Source organism: Phoca vitulina, unplaced genomic scaffold, assembly GCF_004348235.1.
Source record: "Phoca vitulina isolate PV1807 unplaced genomic scaffold, GSC_HSeal_1.0 scaffold58, whole genome shotgun sequence".
NCBI classification, from domain to species: Eukaryota; Metazoa; Chordata; class Mammalia; order Carnivora; family Phocidae; genus Phoca; species Phoca vitulina.
In genome coordinates, this window is record NW_022589761.1 from 6384797 (window position 1) to 6408626 (window position 23830).

The 23830-nt window shown below is 49.7% G+C and overlaps 2 protein-coding genes across 2 annotated transcripts; one reads left to right on the forward strand and one right to left on the reverse strand.

The window, feature by feature from the left end:
- Window positions 1–644: 644 nt before the first annotated feature.
- CAPNS1 (calpain small subunit 1) lies at window positions 645–9237 on the forward strand. The gene is made up of 11 exons (XM_032390372.1): window positions 645–822; window positions 1706–1926; window positions 2894–2927; window positions 3209–3298; window positions 3454–3511; window positions 3608–3672; window positions 6117–6185; window positions 6273–6351; window positions 6483–6599; window positions 8436–8494; window positions 8680–9237. Exons 2-11 carry the CDS (start codon window positions 1724–1726, stop codon window positions 8704–8706), a joined length of 801 nt encoding a protein of 266 aa, XP_032246263.1. The 5' UTR covers window positions 645–822; window positions 1706–1723; the 3' UTR covers window positions 8707–9237.
- A 735-nt stretch (window positions 9238–9972) lies between these two features.
- Window positions 9973–11695, reverse strand: LOC116623310 (cytochrome c oxidase subunit 7A1, mitochondrial). The gene is made up of 4 exons (XM_032390393.1): window positions 11590–11695; window positions 10764–10850; window positions 10536–10620; window positions 9973–10088 (listed from the first exon to the last, which is right to left on the reverse strand). Exons 1-4 carry the CDS (start codon window positions 11602–11604, stop codon window positions 10036–10038), a joined length of 240 nt encoding a protein of 79 aa, XP_032246284.1. The 5' UTR covers window positions 11605–11695; the 3' UTR covers window positions 9973–10035.
- Between the last annotated feature and the right edge of the window lie 12135 nt (window positions 11696–23830).

A 23830-nucleotide genomic window follows, 5' to 3' on the forward strand; every position in this document is an offset into this window, starting at 1 on the left:
GAGGTTTCAGTCGCCATTTTTCCTGCCCGCTTCTGCGTTCCCCACCCCCGACTCCTCCACCAGATCTCGGGAACATCTAGCCTCAGAAACCAGGCCGTGGCCAGAGGGACTCTTCTTGTGCCCGGGCCCCTCTATAGAGATGGGAAGGAGGCGACACTTGGCGACCCTGACTCGGGGTAAAAAGGTGCGGGTGGAGGAGGCACAGGCAACTTTTGTAGGCGACAAAGTGCCTCCCGCAGTTTGACCGCCATGCGGGTTGCTGCAGGGTCCCGGGAAATCTAGTCTAGCCTTAGCCCCTGCCCCAAATGCGGGCGCTTGTCCCCGGGCTGTGGGCCAAACAAAACTCGGGGTCTCCAGATGCTTTGTCGCGACAAGGCTAGGATAGGGGCCGCGTGCCAGGAGTCCCTTTTCCAGCGGACCGAAAACCGCACCCGTGGCCGCACGGAAGCGAATGCACACTGCAACAGTAGGGGGTGATCTCGGGCGCGGCGACTGAACTTCCCCGGTGGATTAATTCACCTGAGCCGGAGAACAGTGAACGAACTCAGACCTCGGAGTCAGGGCAGGGTCGGAACCCACAGCTCAGGAAACGAGCGGGGCGGAGCCGCGGCGGCCGCATCTCGTTACGTGAGGCGGGCCCGGCGCACGCAGGCGCAGCTTCAATGCCGGCTCTAGGACCGCGCGGATGCTTGGTGGGCCGCCCCGCTGTGCCTGACCCGGTCCGGGCAGCCTGAGTCACGGGCCCCGCCCTACGGAGCCGGACGCGGCCAGAGGCCCGGGAGCAGCACGGACGAACGGACCAGAGGACGTGTGAACGAGGCGGTGAGCGCCCGATCTGGATTACCCCGTACTCCGTAATCCCGGCCCTTGCGGCCCCCATATCCCACGAAACCCTTAAGTCCTGATCTCAGGGGTCCCCCAGACCCATGATCTCAGATTTGAAGCCCCAGTCTGCCGGCACCCAGTTATCCCGCCCCGGGGACTCCTCTACCCTCTACCTCAGGATCTAAAATTCGAGCCCATGGATTTGAGAGATCCCACAAATTTCTGCCCAGGGTGGGGTCCCCAGAACCACGATCCTTAGATCCGTTTTCTCAATTATAATGGGAACCCCGTTATCCCGGGCCCCGGAATTCATAACAACAATCTTAGACCCGAGCCCACAGAACCAGCGGTGACAGTAATCCCGCTGCTGGGAGTACTCGAAACCCTCAGGCTCACATTCTGGGATTTCCTAAACCCTGCTCCAGAGGCCTCCAGGCGGAGAATCTCTGATCGGCGCCCCTGACCCGCCCAAGACCCCAAAGTCCAGTTCTGGGGCTCGATCTCAGATTCGTGTGCCCAGACACGTCAAAGATGCCTTACACCAACTTGGGTCCCCCATCTTGAGAACCCCACCAGACCGGGACCCTTTAATGATGCCTATGCATAGACGGAGTCCAGGGTCCCTCTGGGGGATCCTTTGGACCCAGAGGGGATTTCAAATCCGATCTTCCGTCCCTATCCCACCCATCCGAGAACTACCCTCCTCCAGAAGCCCCGACCCCATCCCAAATGGACCCTCAAGCCCCAGCCGGAGGATAAGTCCCCGCCCGGAGGCCTCATATTACTCCCCCCAAGTCCAGCTGCCAGAAATGCGTATTTTTATGTGGAGGGAGCGGGCTCAATGGCGATACGGCCTTCTGACCCCTTTTTTCCCCCTCAGGAATCTTAATTTGCAGCCATGTTCCTGGTTAACTCGTTCTTGAAGGGAGGCGGCGGCGGGGGAGGCGGGGGCCTGGGCGGAGGCCTGGGGAATATGATCGGAGGCCTGATCAGCGGAGCGGGAGGAGGCGGTGGTGGCGGCGGCGGCGGAGGAGGCGGCGGCGGCGGCGGCGGTGGCGGAACTGCCATGCGCATCCTGGGCGGGGTCATTAGTGCCATCAGGTAAGCCGGGGCCCGAAGAGGGGAGGGGCCTGGCGGAGGAGGATGTCCCGCCTGCATAGATTGAGGTAACCTGGGGGCTGACCTGCAGTCTTAATTAGGCTGGGCTGGGCCTGGGCTGCGGGACCCGGCTCGAGGGGGCGGACCGTAAGGAGGCTGATGGCAGTTCAGGAGGCGGGGCTTGACATGGGCGGAGTCTGACTTGAGAGGACGATCTGATGGGGCGCGGCTGGGGTTTCGGGAGGTGGGGCTTAATGGGGCTGGGGCGGCCTGCTTCCAGCTACCCGGGCGACGAACGTTAGGGGGCGGAGCCAATGAGGCTTGGGGTCTCTTCATGCGGGCAAGACTTGTCTTATGGGCACCCGCACGGCCGTCGTAGTGGGTCGGGGAGGGGGTGGACCCAGAAGAGGCCTAGGCCTAATGCGATAGGGGAAATGATCTTGAAGGGGCTGGGTCTGTCTGGGAACTGTCTGGATTAAGATAGAAATATGACCTGGTGGAGGTGGAGCAGGTTGTCGTTAGGTGCCTAATTAACCACGGCCACCCTCGAAGGGGTGGGAACTCATGGAGCTGGGTGGAATGTTGGGAAGACACAGCCGTTTAGGAAGCCATAGGATGGAGTAGGTTCCTAGACAGAAGGGACCTGAGGAGGGTGGAGCCCAGGAAGCTGGGTCAGAGCTTCTATGAAGCTGAGCTGTCGAAGGGGCTGGATCTGTTGAGGAATCTGCCATTGGGCAGGTGTGCCCTGGCAGGAGTGGCGCCTACTGTGGGGTTGGGGCTCAGAGTTTCCTGCCAGGTGCAACCAGAGCAGCAAAGATAGGAACAGGTGAGGACGAGGACAGATAAGTCAAGCAGAGGGAGAGGTAGGGAGGGTGATGGGCTGGGGTTTGGGGGGTTGGGGCGCGGGGGCTGCCGCGGTCTTTGGAGGCCCCGCCCACTGGCGCTAACTCCCTTATTTGTCTCCCCGCAGTGAGGCAGCTGCACAGTACAACCCAGAGCCTCCGGTAAGCCGCCCTCCATAATCAGAGACCCTGCTTCTCACTCCGAGGCCTTTTCCAGCATCCATCATTGTCCCTTTGTCCCTCTTACGAAATTCCTCTCATTAAGTCTCTCCCTTGCCATGTCCCCAACCTTAGTCATGGATCTTAGCTATAGCCACTGTCCACTGACCATCTCTCATTCCTTTGATCACCCAGCCACCCAGCCCACTCTGACTTTCCCATCTAGGGCTGTCCTGGCCAGGGCACCCCTCCCCCACTTGCTCTGAGATCCTCTCCCTCTGCAGCCTCCACGCAGCCATTTCTCCAACATTGAGGCCAATGAGAGCGAGGAGGTCCGGCAGTTCCGGAGGCTGTTTGCCCAGCTGGCTGGAGATGTAAGTAACCCTGGGCCCCCATCCTTGTCCTCATTTTTCCATGCCTTCCTTTGGGCTGCCCTTGCACACACACTCAACAATGGAAATCGCCAAAGAATCCCCATTCTCCCTCATGACACTCTTCCCTTTTAACCATCCCTGACTCTTCCCCACAGGACATGGAGGTCAGTGCCACAGAACTCATGAACATTCTCAACAAGGTCGTGACCCGACGTGAGTTATTGGGCTCAACATATAGGGCAGGTTTAGAACCATGGGCGCTGGGGTAGCTGTGACCTCTGGCTCTGACTTTCAACCTGTCCCCCACAGATCCTGATCTGAAAACTGATGGCTTTGGCATTGACACATGTCGCAGCATGGTGGCCGTGATGGATGTATCCTTGGGGGCAATCTGACTGGAGCCCTGGGTGAAGAAGGAGTTTTGTGAGAGCACGGTTGGGACAGCCAGGGTGTAGCTTGCACACCCACAAACGTGGACATGCATATATCAGAACACACACCCACTACCACACACCCAGACTTGTGGCAATAAATAGTAACATCAGCTGGCACGTCACAGCCATGGTGTTAAACAGGCAGATTTTTTTTTTTTTTAAGATTTTATCTATTTGTCAGAGAGAGAGCACAAGCAGGGGGAGAGCCAGGCAGAGGGAGAAACAGCCTCCTTGTCGAGCAAGGAGCCCGATGTGGGACTCAATCCCAGGACCCTGGGATCATGACCTGAGCCGAAGACAGACACTTAACCTCCCGAGCCACCCAGGCATCCCAAAAAGGCAGAATTGTTAGAGTCCATTTTGTAGGCAAAGAAATTGAGACTCAGAGAGAGGCAATCATTTGTCTGAAGGTATATGAAAAGAGTAAGTGCCAGGACAGGAATTTGGACTCAGGTCTTTTAGGCTTGAGAGCCCAAGCTTGTTTTCTTTCTTTCTTTCTTTCTTTCTTTTTTTTTTTTTTAAGTAAGTACTACACCCAACGTGGGGCTTGAACTCATGACGGGGAGATCAAGAGTCGCATGCTCTACCGACTGAGCCAGCCAGGTGCGCCAAGAACCCAAGCTTATAACTGCTGTAGGTGTGACCAAATACATGCACATATATACGAGGGCACACCGTACAGATGAAGATATGTGAGGCATGTTCACAGGAACACACATGCATGTTTCCACATGGGCCGGTCATTAGCTGACCTTGGATACGTGCATGCTCAGCACATAGAGAAAATGTAGACACGTGTGTTGTCATGTGATCACATACATACGTTGCACAGAGTTCTACAAGCTTGGCTGTGCCGCTTAGCAAGGTTACTGAGCCTCTTTGTGCCTCATTTTGCTTGTCTATAAAATGAAGTGAATGATAATGGTGAAACTGAATTGGAACTACATGCAAAAGGTTTAGCACAGCGCATAGCACATGGTAAGAGGTCTGTACGCATTAGCTGCTACTATGATCTTAGGTAGATTTTCATCTCTGAATCGGTCTCTTTTGCTGTGACTGGGGAATAATACTGATGAGGCTGATGTCTTAAGGATTTAGTGAGAAAAGTGATGTTCCTGAGAAGCTTAGCACTGCCTGGCATATACTAGGTAACTTGATAAATCTTGGCCATCATTATTACTGAGAGTTTATCAAACATTAGCCCCTGAGCTAAGGGCTTTATCTCATTCTGCTTGTATCACAAACCCAGCAGGTGTGTACTATCATCACCTGATTTCCTTAGAGTTTTAAGATACCCTTGTTTTTCACATGTCCTGACATTCATGAAATTGAATTGCTATTAAGAATTTTAGGGGCGGGGCGCCTGGGTGGCTCAGTCGTTAAGCATCTGCCTTCGGCTCAGGTCCTGGGATCGAGCCCCGCATCGGGCTCCCTGCTCCATGGGAAGCCTGCTTGTCCCTCTCCCACTCCCCCTCCTTGTGTTCCCTCTCTCACTGTGTCTCTCTCTGTCAAATAAATAAATAAAATCTTTAAAAAAAAAAAGGAATTTTATAAATGAGGGCACCTAAGTGGCTCAGTCAGTTAAGCGTCTGCGTTTGACTCAGGTCATGATCCTGGAGTCCTGGAATCAAGCCCCACGGTGGGCTCCCTGCTCAGCGGGCAGTCTGCTTCTCCCTCTTCCTCTGCCCCTCCCCCTGCTCCTTCTCTCTCTCTCAATCCCTCTCTCTCTCTCTGTCGCTCAGATAAATAAAATCTTTTAAAAAAATTAAGAAAAAATGCTGGAACTTAAAAAATTTTTTATAAATGAGGAGTTAGTTACTATTTTCAGGTGAGGAATTTATAGTTTAGAGAACTTATGGTTATGCTTATTTATTTTTAATTTATTTTACTTAAAAATAAAATATATATTTATTTAGTAATCTCTACACCAAATGTGGGTCTCAAACTCACGACCCTGAGATCAAGAGTTGCATGCTCTTCCAACTGAGCCTGCCAGGAGCCCCCCACATCTTAAAAAAAAGAGGGCGCCTGGGTGGCTCAGTTGGTTAAGCGACTGCCTTCGGCTCAGGTCATGATCCTGGAGTCCCTGGATCGAGTCCCGCATCGGGCTCCCTGCTTGGCAGGGAGTCTGCTTCTCCCTCTGACCCTCCCGACCCTCCCCCCTCTCATGCTCTCTCTCTCTCAGTCTCTCTCTCTCAAATAAATAAATAAAATCTTTAAAAAAAAAAAAAAGAAACATGAACTAAATTATGTATGGATAAAAAGAAAAGTCAAACCATATCCAAGGTTTTAGCCTACATTCCCCTGCTTGGTCATGATCACAGTGCATACAGCACATGCATCTCGGTGCGGTCATTACACTATTCTTAACACCCTTCCACCAGAGTGACACCACTGGCAAGCTGGGCTTCCAAGAATTCAAGTACTTGTGGAACAACATCAAAAAGTGGCAGGTGCGTGGTGACCTCAAAAGACCTCAAGCCATGAAGATGCCACGCCCCACGATGTTCAACTGAATCCTTACCTCCCTGTCCCCACAGGCCATATACAAACAGTTTGATGTTGACCGTTCAGGTACCATCTGCAGCAGTGAACTCCCAGGGGCCTTTGAGGCAGCAGGTATGGCTGGCAGGGATATGGTTTGACTGGGGGTGGCATTGGTAAGGCAGCCCCCCGTGAGCCTGAATCCTAGGGGTGGGAGTGGGTCGGGCCTTGTGGCCCCCACACCTGAGAAAGGAAACCATTCTCAGGGTTCCACCTGAATGAACATCTCTACAACATGATCATCCGACGCTACTCGGATGAAGGAGGGAACATGGATTTTGACAACTTCATCAGCTGCCTGGTCAGGCTGGACGCCATGTTCCGTGAGTGACACCCTAGCTCTCTTCCTGGGTGGGAATTTGTCCCACCTCCTTTGGCCAGGGTCTCCGCTGAGCCTGACCCCAAGGCAAGCAATTCCAGGGACAGCAACAGCCCAGTTCCTGCCCTCACGTCACTCACAGTCCACCGGAGGAGACGCAAATCACCAGACGGTGACTGCTCAGAATGGTTACAGTTGGGCTACAGGAAGCTCAGGGCAGTGATCAGGCCTGGGAGGAGAAGCTCAGGGCCGAGTGGGTTTAGATTTGTGAATGGGAAAGCCCAGTGAGCTATCTCAACCTAGGAGGCACTCGATGCAGACTCCGAGATCAAGAAGGGCTTCCTGGAGGAGGACAGGTGTGAATTGAGGGATGAAGAGGAGTGACCCCAGGGAGAGAGTGGAGACAACTGTTGCTGTGGGAATAGCCTGTGCGAAGGGAAAGAGAAGGCGGTGCTTTTGGTGTTTTTTGTTGAACTCAATTCTGAATGCTGGAGAGGGGTTGGGATGCAGAGACATAAGGCTGGGAGGGGTTAGTAGGGGCTGGATTGTGAGGGCTCTTATGAATATGAATGCACTGAATCTTTAAGACCACTGTCAAGTGGGAATTATTGTCCCCATTTTCTGGAGGAGGAACCTAGGGTTCAAGGAGGCAAAACTGCTTGCTCCCAGCCACTCAGCTAGGAAGTTGCAAAGCCAGATTTTGAACTTGGATCTGAGAGAACTGAGTAAAAGGAAGCAGGAGCAATGGGCACGGTCAGGCCATGCAGGGCTGTGAGTGCCATGTTCAGGGGTGCTCTGACATTATTGGGGACAATGGAGAGCCATAGCAGGTTCTAGGCAGAGGAGGGACGGGGTCAGGTTTGGCTTTAGGAAGATCTTAGCCTCCGGAAGAGCCCAGGGAGGGCAAAGCATTTAAACCATGGGTAGAGAAAAAGGGGCAGGTATGTCAAGGACATGAAGGGAAGGGGGAATGGACAATAAGGGCAGATGATTCCAAAAGTCACTTATGAGAAGGCCCAAGAAATGGCCATTAGATTTACCAGCAAGAGGGCCAGGAGGAACTGCAGTGAGTGCAGCGTCCGGGACACCACGTGTGTGGATACTTGACGGTGGTAACCGAGTTGTTAGAGAGGGAGCGAAGACAGTGTAGACCCTGGTTTGCCTAGGTTTGGCTTTGGGTGGGGAACATGGAGTCAGGTTTCAGGACATGAGTGGGGACTACACCAGACAGTAGGAGCAGGAAGTGGGTGCCCTTATTTTATTATTTTTTTTCATATAGATACATAGATAGATAGATTTTTTTTTTTTTTTTTTTTTTTGTTTTAAAGATTTTTATTTATTTTTTGACAGAGAGAGACACAGCGAGAGAGGGAACACAAGCTGGGGGAGTGGAGAGGGAGAAGCAAGCTTCCCGCGGAGCAGGGAGCCTGATGTGGGGCTCGATCCCAGGACCCTGGGATCATGACCTGAGCTGAAGGCAGACGCTTAACGACTGAGCCACCCAGGCGCCCCTAGATAGATTTTTTTTTTAATTAAGTAAACTCTACGTGCAATGTGGGGCTTTAACTCATGACCCGGAGATCAAGAGTTGCATGCTCCACCAACTGAACGAGACAGGTGCCCCGAGTGCTACTAGCCGCTATTACCATCATCCCATATGTTAGTATATTTTTATCTTTTTTTTTCTTTTTAAGATTTTATTTTTAAGTTATCTCCACACCTGACGTGGGGCTCAAACAACCTGCGATCAGGAGTCGCATGCTCTACCGACTGCGCCAGCCCAGTGCCCGTGTATATTTTTATCCTAAAAGCCAAATCCCCCAACCCTTTCCCTCTCTAGGTGCCTTCAAATCTCTTGACAAGGATGGCACTGGACAAATTCAGGTGAACATCCAGGAGGTAAGAACTCCCGTTCTGGGATGTGGGTGCCCAGCAGGGGAGCCCCTCCCCTCAGCTCCTTGTACCAACTCGGAGCTTGGGCTCCCTCCCTCCTATTTTCCCAACAACCCCTGGGGGAGAGCAGAGAAAGGCGTCTGCTATTCTTTGGCTCCCTGCTCCTCACCCTGTGCCCTTCCTCTCCCCAGTGGCTGCAGCTGACGATGTATTCCTGAATGGGAACCCAGACCTGCCCCCTCCTCACCTCACTGTAGGAGTCACCTTGGATTCTTCCGTCTCTCCCAGGGCTGAGCCAGGCTGCAGTCTCGTCTTCATGGGCCCTGCTGACCCACAGGTCTTTTGGTTCCCCCAGCCCTTGGCACTCAGCTTCTCAGTCAACAGCCAGGGCCCAACATGCCCGACATGCCATGCCCCGAGTTGCCCGTGGCTCTGAGACACTCCAACCACCCCGTCCCGAGGGTCACCCCAGCCCCGGCACACCCATCCCACACTCACTCCACAGCCCGCCTCATGCCCCTGTGCCAAACCCAACAGTTAGGTTGTTTCCACGCCCCAAGGGCCCTTCTCTCGGTTCCAGGAGGGTCACTCCAGTCCCTACACACTCTGGCACACCTGTTCACACTTACCACCCTGGCAGCCAAACTCTAGGCCCTAACAGGCCCAGGCGGCCCCGTGCCTTTGTCTGTACTCGGCTCTCGGCCTGCCAGGCCCAGGAGGAAATAAAAGCACCCCGGTTGCTGCTCTGAGATCTGCTTCCTGTTCTGAGCGTTGAGGGGTGGCTCTGTCTCTGTCGGGGGCAGAGGGAAGTCTAGGTCCTAGAGGATGCGGGTGGTTTGGTCTGTCTCATGTCTATCCCCAGGCCTGGATCTGCGTGTTTCCTAGTCCTCTTCTTGTCTTTGTCCTTTTTCTCATACTGGATTCTAGTTGAGCTGCACATTCTTGCTGAGATCCCCTACAGATCCTGTGGAGGCTGAGACTGGGACCCAGAAGCCTGGGCAATCTCTGCTGCTGCTGCAAGAGCCAGGCCCTTGGGAGGTCTCAGTACTGCACCCCCTCTTCCCGCTCTGTTCCCCAAGGCCATGCTTGCTCCCTCTTGGCTCTGTCCTGAGTGAGTCTATCCTCACTTACCTCTGCCTCTGTTGTGTCATGGACCATGCTCAGTATCTTCCTTCCCGCCCTCGAGCCTCTGCAGGGAGAGGGGCTGCCTGATCCCAGAATAGAGCCCCTCTCAAATTCCAGGACATGATCCCAGATCCCCAGGCCCTGCGAGGCAGCCCAGGGGTACTGTTTGGGCTCCCCAGCCCCTCAGGAGGGCTGAGAGGCAGCAATATCCCGTGAGTAGCCTTGTAGTAGCAGTAATCCTCCAGCATGAGGGACTCAGGGCTAGAGCAATGGGCTGTCCTAGTGTGGCGATTCCTTGGTGGTGGGAGGATGGGCGGGGGGGGGGGGGGTGTACAAACAAATGGAGGCCACAGCTGGACTGGGTTCCCCAAGAAGCCAGCACATTTATTGATGCTTGTTCAGGTTCCGCAAGCTTCCTGGTCTCACTTGTGAGGGAAGGAGGCCCAGGCAAGGCAATACAGGCTATAGGCAGTACCTAGGGAGGGAGGAAAGTGACAGCGTGAGATCCTGATCGCCTCCCTGGACCCATCTCAGCTTTTAAGCCCCTCTGCAGGCTCCTCAATCATCAGTCTGGATCCCAGCTCCAGTTCAGACTCCAGCTCCCTTCCCAAAGTGCACTTCAGGTGGAGAATCCCCTAGCCTTGATCCAAACCAGGCTGCCAGCTTTCTCCACAATTCCTGCCTGGGCCCCACACCCCCTCCTGGGACAGAAGCCCAAGCCCTAGGTCCTCCCTCCCTATCTGCTAGCCCGGACTCCTGGACCATCCCCAAACCTGGCCAGCTCAGAATTCAGTCCCCTAAGCCCCTGCCCAGCCCCTAGCCCTCTCCCCAAACCTCAGCCTGGGAACCAGCCCCTTCCTCACTCCAGCTCGAGCCTTGCCACCTCCCCCAACAGCTCAGGCGGTGGCTGTCCGGTACTCACCCCCTAGACAGAGCCCCATGGTCACTCGGTACAGGATGTTGTCGACTCCCCCGCCCTTCAAGTGCACTGGGAGGTCATTGTCCGCCTGGGTGGTGGAGGCATCCGATGAGAAACGGGTACAGGTTGCTCTGTGGACTATATCCCTATATCCCGTCTCCCCCTACTCTGCTCCAGGACCGAGCCTGGGGTCTGGGTTCTTCCCCCTCGCCCCACCCCTGCTCCGCCTACCTGGAAGAGTTTCTGTTTCTCAGCCACTCGGTTCTGGAAGCGGTTCCGGGCAGTTGAGCTGAAAGAGCGAACCAGCGCCTGGGAGACCTGGCGGGGAGGGAGTGGATGGGTATCGGAGACACCTGAAAGGGTGTCCCCCAAAGGGCCTGGCTGTGGGGGGTGGGAAGAGGGTACGGGCTCTCTGACGCCCGGACACCGGGACTGCCCTATTCCTTGCGTATGTCTCAAAGGCAAGGTCCGAACTGCCAGTGCGAGGGCGGGAAGGGCTTCTGCCAAGAAAGGCCCAGAAAAAGGAGACTCGCGCCTAGAGAGTCTGGCTTAGAGGTTTCCCGGTTGTCTAGAGGTCCTGGAAGAGGAGCAGACCCAGAAGGGGCACTTGTTCTGCGGGTCCAAGTCCCGAGATGGTGGGGTTTTTTGTTTTTTGGTGGGAAGGGTTTCCTAGATTAACCGGAGGAGCCCAAGTCCCGGGAATGATCCACTCCTGGATCCGGGTGCCTAGTGGGGTTTCCATACTGCCTAAGAAGTCCGGGGGAGGGGAAGCGGTGTTAAGTTCCCAGGGCCTACGTCCCGAGATGTTAAAGGGGCCCTGGATGAAGGGAAGAAGCTCAAACCGGGGCGCTGGGCCATGTTAGGGGTCCCCGGCTGTCTCAGAAGCCCTTGGGTTAGGAGGCGGGGGTTGAGGGTCCCAGGCTGTTTAGGAGGGAGTCCCAAACCCTGAGGGGGGCTCAGGTTCCAAGGCCCCAGATCTCGGGATGTTTAGTGAGTCTCGTATTGGGGCGAGGGCTTCCGGGTTAGGTTCCCCGGCCCGGCCCTTGGGGGCCCTCACCCGCAGGGCCCTCATTTTGCGTCCTCCTCCTCGGCCGGAGTCACCTCCCCTCTCGGCCCAAGGACACACAGCGCCCTCCCCTCCCCGGGAATCCCAGGCCACGCCCTCGGCGCGCCGCGTGACAGCCCTGTCCCGGGGTCTGTGGTGGCGGGCGGGGTGTGGGGGAAGCCGGGCAGATTCGGATTCGTGCAATAGGCGCGCCGAGGGGACGCTCCAATCCCGCCGCCCCGCGCCAAAAGGTCCGAAGCATCCATCTGTTACTCGGAATTTCTGCTGGTCCAAGTGGAGAGAGGTAAATGGAACCAGGGAATACATTTTTTGGTTTGTTTCTGCGGAGATACTCGTCTGGGGCAAGTGCAGTTCCTGTCCCGGGGTCTCTCAGATCTATCCTTACCGGAGTTCGTATTGGAGAGCGAGTGAGGGAGCAGATAAACGGGTTCCAACTTCTGTTCTATCTACATAGACGGGGTGATTGCACCTCCGAGCCTTAGTTACCGTATCTGTAACGTGGGGGCTAAGTCAGGATCTTCTTCAGAGGTGTGTTGAGAGCATTAAAGAGCTCATAGCACAGCATAACTGAGCTAACAGTTATAATCATGGTCATAACTTGCAAAATTATTGCATAACTGAGCTAATAACAACTGCACAGAAACAAATAAGAGCCCTTATTTTTACTGCTTTCTAGTGGTAGGCTTGTTAAAAAACAAATTTAACTGAGTAAATGTGAAGATCTGAAAGATTTCATTAAATGATTCATGAATTGGGCAGCATTTCATCTAGTGAATGTTAGGGAGCACCTGAAGCTACAGAAAGGGAAAGGTTTTGAAAAGCCTCTCGGGGGGCGCCTGGGTGGCTCAGCAGTTAAGCGTCTGCCTTCGGCTCAGGTCATGATCCTAGGGTCCTGGGATCGAGCCCCGGGGTCCCTGCTCTGCAGGAGGCCTGCTTCTCTCTCTCCCACTCCCCCCGCTTGTGTTCCCTCCCTCGCTGAGTCTCTGTCGAGGAGAAAAAAAAAAAAAAAAAGCCTTGAAAGGCCTCCCGGGGGTGGGGCTGGGGGTAGGAATCAGCAAAGAATGCATTGTTTTAGGCTAGGTCTCCCCCCTAAGGGGAATGGTTGGGGTTTATGGGGTTACCTCCTAGTGTTGACCAGTAAATTCCTTGGGGCATGGAAACTACAGTTAGGTTAGGTATTAAGTCTTGGTTTACTGAAGTGGGGCCTTAGCACAAGTGAGTATCTTGGGCCTGTGATTTTTCTTTTTAACAGAGTTCTATATCAAGTATTTTTATACTTAGTTAATTTTCCTTTTACTATGGAAGATTTCAAAACAGAAAAAGCAGGGAAAAAGGACCCATCACCTGCTTCAACAATGATCACCATTACAGTGTTTTTCATGTATTTGCCCCATTCAACTCCTTTTTCCCCTTTATTGAAGTATTTTAAAGCAAATGCCAACATCATATTTCATATTTACATATGTATCTCTAACAGATAAGGGCTTAAAAAAAAGGAAAAACCTGATGATCCACAATTTATAGATTGAATCTTGGATTAGGAAAAATCATTTAAAACTTTTTATTTGTGGGACAGTGGGTGAATTTTAAAAAAAGGTCTGTGGATTAGACAATAACATTGTATCAGTGTTAATTTCCTGATTTTGATGACTGCAGTGGTTATGTAATAGGATGTCCTTGTTTTTAGGAAATACAGGCTGAAGTATTTGGGAGTAAAAGGTATTGTATCTGTAACTTATTACCTTAAGATGGTTAAGAAACAAATTATATATCTATATTCATATCTATTTTTTTTTTTTTTAAAGATTTTATTTACTTATTTGAGAGAGAGAGAATGAGAGAGAACACATGAGAGGGGATAGGGTCAGAGGGCAAAGCAGACTCCCTGCCGAGCAGGGAGCCCGATGCGGGACTCGATCCTGGGACTCCAGGATCATGACCTGAGCCGAAGGCAGTCGCTTAACCAACTGAGCCACCCAGGCGCCCCATATCTATTTTTTTTAAAGATTTTATTTATTTGACAGAGAGACAGCGAGGAAGGGAACACAAGCAGGGGGAGTGGGAGAGGGAGAAGCAGGCTTCCCGCGGAGCAGGGAGCCAGATGTGGGGCTCGATCCCAGGACCCTGGGACTATGACCTGAGCCAAAGGCAGACGCTTAGTGACTGAGCCACCCAGGCACCTCTATATTCATACTATTTGATCCTGATGTGCCGCCAGGGTTAAGTACAGTTGCCCTAATGATTTTAGTCATGATTGTGACATAGTCTAAAAGGGTTTAACAATCTCTTTTTAAAGAGGGCTTTTATAACAATTAAACTCTAACACTTTCAAACTATGCTTGTAAATTTAATACCTTACACTTTTCCATTTAAACGCTACAGTAGGCTAATTTAACAGATGAATCTTTGCTCAATAATTACTATAAGTTTTGTGACAGAATTTGAGGAGTGATTAATATAGGCTGTGATGGATACAATGACTGTTGAGACTGTGGTTCTTCTCATTCTGGGGAAAAGTAAAACTCCTTCACCTGGAACAGGGATAGGTAAAAATACAGAGTTTTATTGTTATTTTAAGACAGCTCAAATGTGTTTAGATGGGTGCTTAGGGAAGCTGAGCAGGCAAAGAGGTAGACTGTCAGTTATCTATTGCACCTCTGAGCCCTTTGCTTGACTCGGCCTGACCTTGAGCTTCTCTGTCTATCCTTATAGAGTCCAGTTTTAGCAAGAATCCTGCTAAGTCAGTTTAACCAGAACCTCCTGAAACCCTACACCTGATCATCCTTGACACCTGACCAAATTCTTCATTCCCCCTGCCCCCCACGCCAACCCCCAGGCAATATTTGGTCACCCTGACTGGCCTTCAGCAAGAATTCTGTTAGGTCTATTTAGCAAAGAATTACCCTACCCTCTTAGTAATTTTCCATCCACTGACCCCACCCCCTTTGGCTCTAAATCCCACTTTTCCTTGTATTCAGAGTTGAGCCCAATCTCTCTACCCCACTGCAAAAAAACTCCCTTGCAGTAGTCCTTATATTGCAATTGTCCTGAGTAAAGGGCATTTGGCATTTTAATAAGTGTCAGAATAAATTTTTTCTTTAACAGTAGCCAAGTCAGCCTTGATAAGGGAATGTCCATGTTGCTTTGGCCAAAAGCAATAGTACATTAGCCGTTTTGACACGAACAGGATTGAAAAATGTTTGTGCATGGAGACTTGCCCTCTTTTGCTACTCTTCTGAACTCTGTGACCACCGCCGTGTGGGCAAGCCCAGGCTAGCCTGCTGGCTGACAGGAGGCACCGAGACCGGCACTCCCCATTGCTCCAGCTGAGACCAAGACATGGCGTGACTGAGGGCATCCTAGACCACCCAGCCCCAGCTGAGTCGGATCAGAACTGCCCAGCCAACCCACAAAATCAGGAGAAATTAATAGATGCTTATTATTTGAAGTCACTAAATTTGGGGTAGTTTGCTACTGACATAGGGACATGCATTTCCACTTCACCCAAGTCCCCACCAACCCCTAATATCTTATACCTATTTCACTTATTCATATTCCTTGCCCTGTCCTGGTAGGCATTTGAGTTGGCCTCTCATGGGACAGGGCTTGGTGTGGCCAACTGCTTCCAATTTTCAGCATTGTTCCCTACTTCCCCATTCCTAATTCCTGAGGAGGGATCCTGGGTCTCTCACTTCTGTTCACCTCTTTTCCCCAGCTCCTTCACCCTGGTCCAGGCCACCCTGTCTTCTCCCTCCTGGTTCACTGCACCAGTGTCTCTTCTGGTCTCCCCGCATAGATCTGTAGGCACAGAGCTGCCTCCTTCTCATTGTTAAGCAGAGAAAAATTATTTTTCATTGTCTCTTGCCCATGGGCCACCTGGCTACTCACACAGGACAATTGACCTGGCTTTCATCACATCGCCCTAAGAGTAAGGACTAGGGCAGAGGGAGCTGATGCACTTACTTACTTTGAGGTATTTTTTTTTTTTAAGATTTTATTTATTTATTTGAGACAGAGAGAGACCACACAAGTAGGGGGAGGAGCAGAGGGAGACGGAGCAGACTCCCTGCTGAGCAGAGAGCCCGACGCAGGACTCGATCCCAGGACCCTAGGATCATGACCTGAGCCGAAGGCAGAGGCTTAACCAACTAAGCCACCCAGGCGCCCCTTACTTTGAAGTATTTAATAAGAATTCTGTCTCTAGGGGCGCCCGGGTGGCTCAGTTGGTTAAGGATCCAACTCTTGGTTTCGGCTCAGGTCATGATCTCGCTGTTGTGGGATCGAGCCCCGCGTTAGGCTCTGTGCTGAGTGCGGAGTCTACTTTAGATTGTCTCTCCCTCTCACTCACTCTCACTCTCTCAAATAAAAAAAGAAAAAAAAAGAAAGAAATCTGTCTCTAATCCATTATACCTCACGTGCACGTTCACATTATTAAATTAATAAAGATGAATGTTAAAAAACCCAACAATATGGGGTGCCTGGGTGGCTCAGTCGTTAGGCGTCTGCCTTCGGCTCAGGTCATGATCCCAGGGTCCTGGGATCGAGCCCCGCATCGGGCTCCCTGCTCAGCGGGAAGCCTGCTTCTCCCTCTCCCACTCCCCCTGCTTGTGTTCTCTCTCTTGCTGTGTCTCTCTCTGTCAAATAAATAAATAAAATCTTTAAAAAAAAAAAACAAAACAACAATGTGATTCAGTCACATTCCACATTGTCTGTTTCTTTCTGTTCTGAGACCAACGATGTCTGCTTATTTATAATTTCTGCTCCCTTATAACATTGGCTTGCAGTGATCTCTTTGGTGACTCTTAAACGGCATGATCTTTAAATTTCAAATGAAAATAGCCTCCTGACCAACCTTTTCTATAGTTTTTGTTCAAAATGCTGAGAAAGAGGACCTGATTGTTTCTGTGCTAGGCCATGTCCTCGGTCTCTGGCAGCTTAGGCATGAAAGGTGAAGTCCAGTCAGCATTGACAGGATGTCTCAACTACTAGGCAGCAAGAAAGGTAGGGGGACAGGAGGGGGGGTCAGGACAAAGCCAGCAATGATTGGCTCCTGGGCACAGTGGAATCTCCTTGTACCTGGATTCCTTCAAGTCAGCGCCTGAGGTGAAAATAGTGTATAGTTAAAACTTCCCTTGAAAATACCTTAGTGGGGGAGGGGCGCCTGGGTGGCTCAGTCATTAAGCGTCTGCCTTCGGCTCAGATCATGATCCCAGGGTCCTGGGATCGAGCCCCACATTGGGCTCCCTGCTCCGCAGGAAGGCTGCTTCTCCCTCTCCCACTCCCCCTGCTTGTGTTCCCTCTCTCACTGTCTCTCTCTCTGTCAAATAAATAAATAAAATCTTTAAAAAAAAAAAGAAAGAAAGAAAATACCTTAAGGGTAGTACCTGGGTGGTTCAGTTTGTTAAGCATCTGCCTTCGGCTCAGGTCAGGATCTTAGGGTCCTGGGATCAAGTCCCACATCTGGCTCCCTGCTGAGCAGGGAAACTGCTTCTCCTTCTCCCTCTGCCTGCCGCTCCCCCTGCTTGTGCTCTCTCTGTCAAATAAATGAATAAGTAATTAAAAAAAAGAAAGAAAATACCTTAAGATGACACCATATTGGAAGGTAAGATACCATCTTTTTTTTTTTTCCATCTTTCATAATGTCGAGCACAGTCCTTTTTCCTCCCGTGTTGAAACAGATTGCTGTGGCTTTCGCTCACCATTGATGTTAAGTTTGGATTTAGGGACCATGTTGTATGAAAAATACACTCAACACACATTCATCCAGGTGAGACATGGGAACCAAGGAAGTAGTAGATTATTCCCATATCTCATACTCCCTCGGGAGCATATGCTGTTCACTCCTTGAGTGGAGTGGAGGGCAGCATAATTTTCCTTGTTTGAATGGGTATTTGTGTGTGTGTGTGTGTGATGTCTTGGTTTATTGTGAATCCATATTTGACTCTGCATTTGTTAAACATGCATACAAAATGACTCGGCTGCATAGCAACTGTCTTCGCTGCTTCCTGTCTTTACCCCACCTCTGTGCTCAGTTTGTCACCCTGGAAAACAGTGTAGCTTTTCTGTTTATCCATCTGTTGACTTAGACTCCATTGCAACCCTAGCAACTGGCACATGGGTGGATTTGATAAATATTTGTTGAAGGAAATGTAATCCAAATGTTCTCTCATTTGCTCACTCCCACACATTTTTAAAGATTTTATTTATTTATTTGAGAGAGAGAGAATGAGAGATAGAGAGCACGAGAGGGAAAGAGGGTCAGAGGGAGAAGCAGACTCCCTGCTGAGCAGGGAGCCCGATGTGGGACTCTATCCCGGGACTCCAGGATCATGACCTGAGCCAAAGGCAGTCGCTTAACCAGCTGAGCCACCCAGGCTCCCTCCCACACATTTAATAAAGGAGGACCTCAGTGCTTGTCTTACTTCTATCTTCTAGATATTTCTGAGCGTCCTCAGGGAGTGGCCGCCCTTGTGCCACTCATCCAGCTGTCCCCTGTTATCTGCAGCCGTAGCATCAGTGTTCAGGGAAGAAAATAGAAATCCATCTAGGGATTGAATGCCGGAAAGGTTGGAAAGACTGAAAGAGTGCCTTCTAATCAGGATTGCTACCTAATTTGTGGGGACTGTGCAGAATGAAAATGTAGGACCCCTTCTTGAAACAGCAGGGGAAAAAGTGCCATTAAGAATACTAAAATATATTGGGGCGCCTGGGTGGCTCAGTCAGTTGGGTGTCTGCCTTCAGCTCAGGTCATGATCCCAGGGTCCTGGGATCCAGCCCCACATCGGGCTCTCTGCTCAGCGGGAAGCCTGCTTCTCCCTCTCCCACTCCCCCCGCTTGTGTTCCCTCTCTCGCTGTCTCTCTCTCTCTGTCAAATAAATAAATAAAATCTTTTGAAAAAATCTATTTAAGAATACTAAAATATAAAGCTTTTTCCTTTTTTTCTGTGATCTCTCTCAACCTGTCGTAGTGTTTTGAATCTGCTATTTAATCCTGTGCTCCCTCGGGCAATGGATAACTTCTGGGGTGAGCAGGGACAGGCATCTGGGGCACCTGCCCTGCAACTTTGTGTATGCCCACAAATGTGCCTAATGACAGCATGTGTCATTAACTAGACTGCCCACTGGCTGCCGGCTTCCCCTCTCCCCACTGGCCACTGCACCAACTCCTTGTGTTCTGGCCAGAGGTGGAGAAGTCGAACCAGGCATCTGCCCTTCCCATGGGCTTGGTGCCTGGGGTAATGCAACTAAAGTGCCAAGAAGAGCCAGGGATCAAAGGTGGGCAAAACATTCTTTCCTGCTGGGTTACCTGTTGAATGTGCCATGGCATGGTGACTGAAGGCGGGGGGTTGGCACCCCGCCCTGCCCTCAGAGGTCATAGACAATGGACGCGTATTGGACCTTGACCCTCCTGATGCCCTTGCACAGGTCCCAGGCCCCAGGGAGGCAGAACAGGCAGCCAAGAGCTTGCCTCAGGGAGGGGCGCCTGGGTGGCTCAGTCGGTTAAGCCTCTCCCTTCCGCTCAGGTCCTGATTGAGTCCGATATCAGGCTCCCAACACATATCTTGCTTCCAGGCTAGCCATCCCGGAATGACTGGAAGCATCTAAAAGCTGACCTCAGAAAGCCGTTTGCTCTAAAGTGGCCCCTGCAGGGATGAGGTTGAGAACACACCCCCCTGTGGCACTGACCTGGAGTCAGGAAGCCTGAATCAAGAAGCTGCTGCTGTCATTGCTCAGATCTCTTTTAGAAAAGGTTTTGTCGACTTGCAGGACAAAAGAGCTCAAACTCTGGATAAAGAGCCAGCTGGGGGTTATAAACTATGCTGACCTGTATTAGCTAGCTTGAAGACTTTGTTGCTGTAACAAATAGGCGACAAAATACTGTGGTCTAAAGACCATGCAACTTCTATACCAACCAATGTCAATATGTAGACCTTTTTTGGATCTTTTTTTTTTAATTTTTTATTGTTATGTTAATCCCTTTTTTTTTTATTGTTATCCTTTTTTGGATCTTGATATGAACAGTCAAAGGAAAAATTGTGACATTTTTGAGACAATTGGAAACTTGAACAATGATGGACTTTTCCTTCAACATTTTAGTACAAAAAAAATTTTCAAAGGTACAGAGAAGGTGAAGGCATCTTAGAGTGAACACTCATACCTAACACCTAGATTTTATTTTACCATAAACATTTGCTGTATTTGCTTTATCATATAACTAGCCATCTATATCTCTGTCAATCTATATCTTTTTTGATGTGTTTCAAAGTAAATTGCAGATATCCATATTCTTTCTCTAGATATTTCCCCCAAATGCCTGAATATTTCATTATACAAGTAATTTGAAATTTTTATATGTGACATGGCTTTGGTGGTTGTGTTTAAAAAAATCTATATTTTAGAAATTCATACTTAGGGGAGCCTGACTGGCTCGGTTGGTGGAGCCTGCAACTCTTGCCTTGGGGTTAAGAGTTTAAGCCCCAGGCTATATGTAGAATTACTTTAAAAAAATAATTTTTTAAAGGTTTTATTTATTTGAGAGAGAGACAAAGAGAGCACGAACCAGAGGAGGGGTAGAGGGAGAGAGAGGGAGAAGCAGACTCTCTGCTCAGCGGGGAGCCCACCATGGGGCTTGACCCCAGGACCTTGAGATCATGAGCTGAGCCAAAGTCAGATGCTTAACCAACTGAGCCACCCAGCTGCCCCCCACCAAAATAAAAGTCGTAAAACACACACCCCACATACCTAAATATTTTTTGGTATGATGTCCAGTGTATCAATTACTGCCAGTTAACAGATTACCCCAAAATGTAGCAGCTTCAAACAACTTATTATCTTATACAGTTTTTGTGGATCAGGAATCTGGGGATGCGGATGCCTGGGTGGCTTAGTGGGTTAAGCATCTGACTTTGGCTCAGGTCACGATCTCAGGGTCCTGGGATGGAGCCCTGCCTTGGGCTAACCCATTCAGCAGGGTGTCTGCTTGTCCCTCTCCCTGTCCCTTTGCCCTTCCCCCCACTCATGGGCTCTCTCTCTAATAAATAAAATCTTAAAAAAAAAAAAAAAAAAGGAATCTGGGGATGGTTTAGCCCAGCCACAGTCAACAACTCAGGGCAAAAGTGGGCAGGAACCCACCAGGATTTGCCCGTTGTGGGTGGGGAGGGAGACTGACTCAGACACCCTTCCAGGGTCCAGAACCAAGCTTTGGTGTCACTCTGCTGCCATCTTGTGGCAGGCCTAGAACAGTCACCCCTCCCACCTGGACCTTCCACACTGATCCTGTTCCATGATGTTTTAGGATTTGATTTTGATTTTGATTTTTTAAAGATTTATTTTAGAGAGAGAGAGTGGGAGGAGGGGCAGAGGGAGAGGGAGAGAGTCCTCAAGCTTACTCCCCGCTGAGTATGGAGCCCAATGCCCGGCTCCATCCCAGGACCCTGAGATCATGACCCCAGCTGAAATCAAGAGTCCTACACTCAACCAACCGAGCCACCCAGGCACCCCAAGGACTTGATTTTTTTTTAAAGATTTTATTTATTTATTTTGAGAGAGAAAAAGAGCACACAAGCAGGGGAAGGGGCAGAGGGAGAGGAAGAGAATCTCAAGCCGACACCATGCTGAGCGTGGAGTCCGACTGAGGGCTCGATCTCACAACTCTGAGATCATGACCTGAACTGAAATCAAGAGCCAGAGGCTCAACCAACTGAGCCACCCAGACTCCCCCCTAGGACTTGATTTTTAGAACTTTTGAATTCTGGGGCGCCTGGGTGGCTCAGTCGTTAAGCGTCTGCCTGTGGCTCAGGTCATGATCCCAGGGTGCTGGGATCAAGCCCCACATCCAGCTCCCTACTCAGCAGAGAGCCTGCTTCTCCCTTTCCCTCTGCTGCTCCCCCTGCTTGTGCTCTCTCTTTCTCTGTCTTTAAATAAATAAAATCTTAAAAAAAAAAAAGAAGATGTATATACAATGGAATATTACTCAGCCATCCAAAAAAATGAAATCTTGCCATTTGCAATGACATGGCTGGAACTAGAGGGTATTATGCTAAGCAAAATAAGTCAATCAGAGAAAGACAATTATCATGATTTCACTCATATGTGGAATTTAAGAAATAAAACAGAGCGGCCTAGGGGAAGGGAGGGAAAAAGAAAACAGGACGAAATCGGAGAGGGAGACAAACCATAAGAGACTCTTAACCATAGGAAACAAACTGAGGGTTGCTGGAGGAGAGGGGGTGGAGGGATGGGGTAACGGGGTGATGGGCATTGAGGACATGTGATGTAATGAGCCCTGAGTGTTACATACAACTGATGAATCACTGAACTCTGCCTCTGAAACAATAATACACTATGTGTTAATTAATTGAATTTAAATTAAATTTAACTGAATTTAAAAATAAAATTCATAAGTGTGAATAGGGAGAGAAGTCTTATTCCCCTGAAGACTCCAGGGGAACAATTCCATGTTATCTGTATCTTGTGTATACTTCCAGGGAAATATTATGTGTATATAAAAAAACAAAAGCAAGACCCAGCACCCCCAAAAAACATGACAATACCCCCAAAATATACTCAGCCTTCTCAGTCATAAAAGAATAATTAATTCCTGAAATCAGCAGATTCATTCAATAATATTGGTCCTGATTTGAACAGACAATGTGCATATGTTTTGAACAAACAAAAAATATATATATATGACCCAACAAGGAAATGTGAACACTGGATATTTTATTGTTTTAATGAATTAATGTTAATTGTTTAGGGGTAATAGGGAGTTATCACTTAAAGATGCAACTTTTAGTATTTATGGATGAAATGATAGGATGTCTTGGTTTGATTTGAAACCCATCATGGGGGAAAAGTGAGTGGGAGTGTAGATGAAGCAAGTTTGCGGAGGATGGGTCATAGAAATGAGGAAGTGGGGCACCTGGGTGGCTCGGTCGTTAAGCGTCTGCCTTCAGCTCAGGTCATGGTCCCAGGGTCTTGGGATCGAGTCCCACATCGGGCTTCCTGCTCGGCGGGAAGCCTGCTTCTCCCTCTCCCACTCCCCCTGCTTGTGTTCCCTTCCTCGCTCTCTCTGTTGAAAAATAATAAAATCTTAAAAAAAAAAAAAAAATGAGGAAGCAGTGTTCATTATTCTGTTTGCCCTACTTTTGTATATGTTTGAAGTTTTCCATGATTAAAAATTGAAATATATTTCCTGAGCACCTACTGCGTGCTGGGCACTGTTCCAGACACTATGGATCAGCAGTGAAGGAAACTGAAAAGAACCCCATACATTCATGTAGCTTACATTCTGGTGGGATGATAATAGCTAACATTTACTGAGCACTTAACAAACACTAGACTCTGTTGTAAACTTGTTGGAGTACATTAAGTACATAAATACCTTCCTCACTCTTTATATTTCTTTATAAGTTGTACTGTATTCCAGTGCATGGATTTTCCACAATTCATTTAACCGGTTAGTTTGCAAAGGTTAAATGGACAAACAGGATTTTATTTAATTTTAATTTTATTTATTTGAGAGAGAGAGAGCACGAGCGGGGGTAGTGTCAGAGGGAGAATCAGATTCCCCGCCGAGCAGGGAACTGGATGGGACTCGGGGCTTGATCCCAGGACCCTGGTATCACAACCTGAGTCGAAGGCAGAGACTTAACCAACTGATGAGCCACCCAGGCGCCCGGACGACAGGATTTTAAACACTATTTGCTATTTTATTTCATTCAAACCACCTTAACATTGTTCTTTTCAATACATTGCAACAATGCTGGTGATTTTTTGTTTTGCTTGTCATAATAATTTCCTTTGGAGTCCTTGAATATGTTCCACATGTTGAAACATATAATTTCCCCCTGTACTTTCAATGCAATCCATTAAGAATGCAAAGAGTAACAGTTAAATGTGTCAGTTTTTGTTTGTTAAATAGCAGCTTTAAAAATATTTGCCAAATGAAATTACTTTTCAAGTAGGAAATGTGTATCTCATTACTGAGTTCAGTTCACCCTCGTGACAATTAAATTCAGGATGGTAGCTCCAATCTTTGAACAAAATATGTTATTTCAAAAATTCAGCTCTTTGGGGTGCCTGGGTGGCTGGGTCGGTTGGGTGGCCCACTCTTGATTTCGGTTTGGGTCATGATCTGGGGGTCCTGAGATCGAGCCCTGCGTTGGGCTCCGTGCTTGGGATTCTCTCTCTTCCTCTCCCTCTGCCCCTCCCCCCACTCATGCTTTTTCTCT